This window comes from Chaetura pelagica, unplaced genomic scaffold (assembly GCF_000747805.2).
Source record: "Chaetura pelagica isolate M959 unplaced genomic scaffold, ChaPel_1.0 scaffold368, whole genome shotgun sequence".
Lineage (NCBI taxonomy): Eukaryota > Metazoa > Chordata > Aves > Apodiformes > Apodidae > Chaetura > Chaetura pelagica.
Window position 1 is genome coordinate 395,235 of NW_009954099.1, and position 7,630 is coordinate 402,864.

The 7,630-nt window shown below is 54.6% G+C and overlaps 1 protein-coding gene across 1 annotated transcript in view; it reads left to right on the plus strand.

Moving 5' to 3' along the window:
• The first annotated feature begins 7,248 nt into the window (after positions 1-7,248).
• Positions 7,249-7,630, plus strand: part of UCK2 (uridine-cytidine kinase 2) — a 9,296-nt gene continuing 8,914 nt past the window's right edge. The window contains exon 1 of the mRNA XM_010002344.1: positions 7,249-7,462. Coding sequence (XP_010000646.1) covers positions 7,249-7,462 — 214 coding nt within the window. The remainder of the gene's footprint in view (positions 7,463-7,630) is intronic.

Consider the following 7,630-nt stretch of genomic DNA (forward strand, 5'->3'; position numbering starts at 1 on the left):
GTGCTCTGCTAAAGCTCTTGTTTCCTTCTAATACCCACAGTCTTTGTGCTAACAGCTTCTTCCCTCCCTCCTGCCAGAGATTCCTGACTACCAAGGACTGCAGGATGCAAGGCAGGCAGCCAGGCTGCAGGCTGGAGGGAAGTTCAGCAAGTTGACTATAGGGATGAGCTGGAAAGCATTGGGATACCTCCTTAAGCTCTTCCCGTGTCCTTGCTTCAGCTCAGAACCCTGCAGATCTGTTGGCAGAGCTGGAGTGGTTTGCTTCCAGCAGCAGTGGAAGCATCTGGTGCTGGGGTGGTTGCAGAGGTGGGTTGAGCTCTTCAAACAGGCTGAAGCATTAATGGCTTGTCCCCAAGTGCTGCAAAGCAAGGTGCTGGTTGCTGCCTTCCAACTGGAGCTTGTAAGAGAAGACAGATTTACAAAGGGCTGCACCCTTTCCTTGGCTGCCCGGCCCTCTGACTAGTGAGGGCTGAATGTAGGTGTCACTGTGGCCCAGTGGGGGCACCGTTTGGGTCTGGAGTTAGCACATGAAGTCAGAAATGTCTGTTTGAACCTGCAGCCTGCAAGTTTCCAGACTGCAGAGCACTGAGATTGCCATGTGTGTTCAGCCAGGTGTGTTCCTCACTCTTAATCCATGAGGCACTTCTGCTTTAAACACTGACAAGGCTGTCTGAGGCTGAGCTGGCTGCCAGGAAGAGTGACCCAGCCAGGAGGCTGAAGAAGGCTGGTCTCACCCAGCCAGCATGTTAGTCCCCAGGGAAGTGGTGGCTGCAGTTGCAGCACATCTCTCCGTGAGGCAGTTCCCTCTCCATGAGGCAGTTCCCTTTCCACATGGAGCTTCTTGCATGACACACCTCAGATGCCCACATTCACAAGGGCTGAGGTTCCCCCTACAGCAACCTGGGGGTCATTGCCAGCATGTCACCACCTGGATGCCAAGAAAAGATGCCCAGGGGAGACCCAGCAGTGACCCAGGGGAGATCTGTGGGAGTGGGACTAGCAGGGATTGCAGCAGTCCTGTGTCAGTTCAGCACCATTTCCTGGTGACGTTCATTCCATAGCTGGCAGGAGCCCTGAATCACAAGGTCTGACTTGTTTTAACACTGGTGTCAACGTGTGCTAGAGACTCATCAAACTTTCTAGTAGAACGTTATTCTGTGCCAGCCTCTGATCAGACTGATCAGGGCATTTTGATGCATCAGCCCTTTCCTGTTACAGATTGAATATGTGTGAGTTCATTATGGAGCCTGCTTACCATAGTCCTGTGGGCTCAGCCAGCTCCAGGCTATGGCATTTGCAGCAGGGGATGGAGAAAAATGACCCACATCTAAACCCAGTGGATTGGGAAGGATTATGTTAGGGGAGTTGTTTTCCTCCCCACACATAATCTGTGTTCAGTTCCTCTGTGCTTGTGTGTGCCTGTTTATGCTTCAGCCTGATCACATGCTCAGCATCCCAGGGTGAGTGAACAGAAACCTGGCAATCCCAGTCCTGAACTGGTTGGCCTGTGGCTCACAGAGGGAAAGGCAGGAATGGTGAACCTGCCCGGGAAAGCTCTGGGTGGAGGGTCAGGCTTTTGGTACGCGAATAGCAAGTTTCCAGTCCCAGTGCTGGTGTGGAGATGTGCTCAATTAGGACTGGAAAGGATTGTGTGGGTCATGAGCTAGGTCTCTGCAGTTGCAGGCAGGTATTTAATAGATGCTCAGGGACCTTTCCCAATTTTATTTCTGTTCTGTGTGTCACCCCTGACCACCAAAAACTTTCTAATACTCTATAATTAATATCACCTTATGAGAAGAGACCAACATCCATAACTCATGTGCTGCAGGAGATAAGCTGGAGAGAAGCATTACCATGGCTCCTGATTTCAGGGACTCAGTTGAGTACAAGTCCCCTGTGATGGCTGGGAAGGGAGTGTCCTTGTGGTTACTGGTGTGATCTTTGGGAAAATCCTGTCAGATTCCAAAACCGGAAGCTATTTTATTCACAAGCATGTCATAAGGACACCCTGGCTAGGCTCCTTCAGTTGCAAACCTATGAACAGACCCTGCCAAGCCTGTTCACATCCAGATCCTACAGGAAGGAAGGGTCATGGCAGTGTTGTTCATAGAGATAACCTCTGGACTTCTCTCCTTGGTGGGAGGTGGGGTGTGTGACTCCTGCAGTCTGCCCCTGTTCCTGGCTGTAGCATTTGTTGTGGGCCAAGGGCATTGCACTTCTGAGCAGGACTGTTCCTTCAGGTGAGCAGTGTCTCAGCTTTGGGTGAGCAACCTGCAGCACTGGCAGGATTCTGTGCCTCTGTTCCTTCCACACTGCAGCCCAGCATGTGCCTTTCCTGGTAGGTCTTTATTCTAGCACAGTCCTTCTCTCTTTCCCAAGGGATCTGGCAGCTTCAGCATTTCTTTAGGGCTGGAATAACTTTATCTGGCAGGAGTCTCTTAATTTAAGTGTCTGAAGTCCTTGGGAGGATGGGAGGTCCTCTACTGGGGGCCTAGTGAGCAAGCTCAGCACAAACATCCCTCTGCATTGGCTCCCCAGGGATGGAGGTACTGTTCTGAGCAAGTGGGTTTGGGCATATCCACATGCACAAGGCTTATGTCCTCCTCCTAGCCCAGGACTGGCCTTACCAGCCAGGGCAGAAGTACCTGTAGTGCCCTGTCTGCTGCAGTAAGCCGGGGTTGAAAGCATCAGCAGTGTCCTGCCTGGTGCCTTCACATGGTGGTGAACTGTAGAACTGTCCATCAGCTTTCTCTCTCCCACCCATCTGAAGTTGTCATTCACTGGCTGAGCAGAGCTATCCAAGAGGGATTATGGGATAATCTGCATAATAATATTGGGGAGTTAGTCAACTCCTGAAGAACATCTGAGCAGCCAGCTATAGGCCGTTAAGTGAATACAAATTAATATGTAATGTAATGAATATATTTTAAATAAATGTCAGGAGTAGGGCTCTGAACACCCATCTGTTGAACTTCTTTCCCAGTGCACCACCTCTCTTCTTTTGGGAAAACATGCTGGAGTTCTTCCCCAGGTGCCCTCTCCCAGCAGTATAAAGCTGTATTTCTTCCTTAAATACTGCATATTTGTGTGCTTGGTGCAGAGGAGGAATCCTGCAAGGGGAGATGCAGCTGCTTCTCTGTGGGAATATCATCTCTTTGAGCTCCTTTCCTGGGCTGTGGTGTGCAGGTACCTCCCTCTCAACCGTCCCTGTGTGGTGTGGGTTGGTTTGTGCAGCTTTCCCAGGGAGCAGCTGGAGCACAAAACCTGGGGGAGTGCAGCTCAGCAGGTTGCAGCCAGTTTGCTTGAACCTGAAGCTGAGTTCCTCTTGCTGCAGGTTGTGGAAAGACATAAGGGTGGCAGACAGGCCAGGGCTCCCTGCCAGTGTGCTTGGGAAGTCCTGCATTGGTTTCACGTGGCTGAGATGGGAAAGGTCTACTTGGCAACCACAGAGGCTTAGAGGCTGCTGTGTCCTGTGTATATTTAGTTTTAAACAAGTTCTGGAGGAGGGGAAGGCTTTTGCTTGAGAAAGCATCCTGTTGCTGGGAGTGCCCTGCAGCTGAATCACCATCAGTGTTTGCTTTGGGTTGTGGTCAGGTGTGCAGAGACAATGTAGATCTGGGGAAGGGGCTGAACGGAGGCAAGGAGCCCTGTCCTGCCTCATCTTCCTGTAGGTGAGATGTGTCGTGTGGGGCAGAGCTAGGGATGGGGCTCAAATCCCAGAGTTTCTGTGTTGGGATTCATCTATAGCATCATGTCATCCTTCTCAAGTTATCTGTTTGCCTCTGCAGTTCTGGGTGCTCAGAGAAGAAACAATTGTCATCTTGTCCCCTGGGTGAAGTGCTTAGGGATTGGCAGAGGAAGGAACCTGGGCCCAGGTTGTCCCTTCAGCTGGGTGCTGAGTGCATGTGTCAGCACCTCATGTCCCCTGGGGTACTGTGCACCCGGGCTGGTTGCACCCTGCTGCAGTGCTTTGCAGTCATGCTTTGGTCTTTGTGGGCATCTGCTGGTCTCCCCAGAGGGTAACTGATGGGATTTCCAGTTAGCAGTGGATTTTTCACACTTCGGATTAACTTCAGTCACACCTACCTACAGTTCTGGTCTGGGAGAAGGGGCTTCACGCAGGGCACGTGTGTCATTGATTTGGGGGAGGCATCTCAAGGCTGGGAGTTTCAGTTCCCACTGTGCAGTTGGGAGAAGGGACTTCACGCAGGGCACGTGTGATTTGGGGGAGGCATCCCAAGGCTGGGAGTTTCAGTTCCCACTGTGCAGGGGAATTTGTAACATCTGTGTTTCTGGGTTTTCATCCTCCTTGACATAGGGTGTTTTATCGACCATGGGAAAAAACTGCCTGTCCAGCTGTAGGAGGGGTTCAGACTGGCATCAGGGAATGCCTCTCGTGAACCAGTTTTGTTTCCATCACAAGTGATGGTGAGGAAAGGAAGAACCTTCTGCACGTAGACCTCACCGAGCTTTGCCGCCTCGCTGAGGCGAAGCTGAGTGTGACCCTCTGGCTGGAGGAACCTGCCACCTCCCCTGCTGTCCCCGTGTCCCACTTTGCTTACACTGGTATCATGTGTGAGCAGTGCCCTGGCCCACACCTTCTGCAGGACCAAGGTGACACATGTGCCTCTTCGCAGAGTCCAGAGGTGACAACTCACAGTACACTGAACCCAATCTTGGTCCCGAGAGCAGGGTGTCCTTGGGATCATCTTTCTCCATGGCTTCTCGTAGCTCTCCAAAGCCTACCAGTGAAAATGAAGGGTTTGTGGCATCTTCCTGGATGCTTTTGCAAGAGGCACTTGCTACCCCAAGCACTCGAATGGTAAATGCAGCCAGGACACACTCTGATCCTCATCCTGGGCCCTGGTAGGAGGACGTGTTCCTGTCCCCTGCTGCTAAGGGCTACTTTCTCCTTGTTTTTTTCTAACCATTGGGTGTCTTGAGTTGGGTATGGAACAGGAGGATTTTCAGAGCTGATGAGGACTCTTTTCTCCACTTCCCAGGATCAGTAGACCAGAGATCAGCATGCATAAAGCAGAAAACAGACTGGCAGGAGCTGTCTGATGGTCTTAAATGGTTATATTGTCCATCCACATGCTGAGGTCCAAGGGGAGAGTGTGAGTGCCACTGGTGTCTCACATTCACTGATCCAAAGGAGCCCTGCTGTCTCCCTTGGCCTGGGGAAAGCATTTCTGGTGGAGATCTGTGTGGAGCCTGCTGACCTACAGGCTGGGGATCTGCCTGGGTGTGCTGAAAGGTGGTTTACTCCCAATTGCAAAGGGCCTGGGAAGTTTGGTGTCCTTGGCAGCTGTGGCCAAGGCTGAACCCTGCCGTGCTGCATCTCCTTGCTGCATGGGCAGCACAGGAAGGCAGCAGCGTGCGGGGGAGAGAGCAGGGAGGGAAAGCAGAGGAGGGGCTCTGTGCACGCCCTGTTTTTGCAAAACCTGTGAGACACAGCTGGATAAGCAGTAGGGCTGACGCAGGCTGGAGAGGGATGTGGGGAGTGAGAAAACAGGGAATGGAGAATGGGCTGCAGCTTCGCATCTGCGTGTGCGAAGGGCGAGGAACCGGCACAGACTTGCAGGGCTTTGTTCTGGGTGGTAGCAGCTTTGCTGCAGGGCAAGGCTGCCTGTGTGGCTTGGGAAGCACGACTTGCCAGCCATGAGAGGCAGGAGAAGAAGGTGGGATGCTTGGGGAGACCCCATTTCTGACCCAAAGCCCAAACTTGTGCCCCGGGGCCCGCTGTGGGGCAGCCTGAGCTGGTTGGCTCTGCAGCAGGGCTGTGTGTGGAGCCTCTCCAGCTGAGCTGGGGCTGACTCATGGCACAGCAGTGACAGCCAAGTCAGGTCAGCCTGGCCTGGAGGGGAAGAGCTGGTCTCTGGGGACAGGAGTGCCGTCAAATCTTCCAGCTTCTCAGGCAAACAGCCTTGTCCTCTGCCTGCTGGGGTGACCTCCTCTGCCAGGCATGCCTTCCCCTCCCTGTTCCCACCCGCCACTGCTGCCTTCAGCTCTGCATCTGGAGGTTGCCAGCCAGGTACGGAGCAGATGGCTGAGCCAGCAGGGGAGTGAGAGCACGGGAAGAGCCACAGCCAGGCTGGGAGAGGCAGGCCGGGGCAAGCAAACCTCTCTTTGCTAAGCAGAATACTCAGCAGAGAGGATCTGTGGTAACCATGGCCGGGAGCAGCTCAGCTGGGCATCTGCAGCCAGCGTGATTCACAGGGAGTGAAGCAGCTCAGTTGGACACCAGAAGCACCCACTTTGGGGTTGGACTAGATGATCTTTCGAGGTCCCTTCCAACCCCTAGGATTCTATGATGATTCTCCCTGAGCAGGCTGTGGGGCTGGAGCTGCGCAGGGTTCCCACAGGCAGCAGAGCACCCCCTGCCCTGGGCTCTCTCTGTCAGGGCCAGCCGTGCTGGCTGCCCGCTCCCAGTGCTGTTAGCACTGCTGGGCTGCAGCGGCCGAGGGACTGGAGCAGGTTTTGGGATGTGTCCCCCAACCCCCAGTGTCTGCTGTGCTGCCAGCAGAGGCGATGCGGCCGCCGGTGCCCAGCCCGCTCCCTACCCGGTGCCAGGTGCTGGTTCTGGTGCCAGCAGGGCCCGTGGGGACCTTGCACCAGCAGCCAGAGCCACGTGGCTCTTCAGCTGCTGGCTCTGCAGTGCCCTTAGCCTCTCTGTGCCAAGAGGCACCAGGATATGCTCACAGCTGCTACTCCCAGCCCTGGCAGCTGTGGCAGAGATCTCTGATAAAGTCCCAGAGCTCTCCTCCTGGTGTCTTTTCATCTTGGGCTTTGTTTAGGGTATGAAAACAACCTGGCTCCCCCTCTCTGAGGGCTCTCTCCCTCCCTGCCCATGCACTGATGGAGTTTTTGGGCTGGGCCGGGGCTGGGGAAACCAAGGCACTGAAGCTGCTTCCCAGGGAGTCGGCTCAGCCCTGTTGCCACACACAGCTCTGCTCCTTGGGGAGCTGCTGGGCAGGCTGGAGCTGGCTGCGGGGGCCCTGGGGCTGCAGCAGAACCCAGGCAGCAGCCAACTGGTTTCCTGCTGCAGTTTGTGCCCAGAATAGGAGCTGTGGGCAGCCCATAGGGAGGCAGGGAGCAAGCTTGGTGCTACTTTCACGCTGCAGCACGTCCCTGGTGTGCTTTTCCCTCAGTGGCTTTGGGCTGTACCTTTCAGGGCACCCTGAACTTGGCTAGAAGCCCAGCAAACAGCACCTGGGAATGGTGGTTACCTGGGGACATCCTCCCTGCATGGCTTACACACCACTTGCCACTGACTTGCCCCCTTTGCTGCTCTTTTCCCAGTCCTCAGTATGCTCCAAGATCGTCCAGCTGCTGGGCCAGAACGAGGTGGATTATCGCCAGAAGCAGGTGGTGATCGTGAGCCAGGACAGCTTCTACCGGGTGCTCACCTCGGAGCAGAAATCCAAAGCTCTCAAAGGGCAGTTCAATTTTGACCACCCAGGTGAATGGAGAACAGCACCGGGGGCTCTGCCTCACAGCAGGGGGGAGAGGGCTGGAGCAGGACCCCCTGCTCCTTGCATGGACACTGGGGCTCTGTCTCCACATGAGGCAGGAGTAGTTAAGCTCTTCTGGAGCTCAGCACAGCCCTGGCAGGGTGGCTGGGACCTGT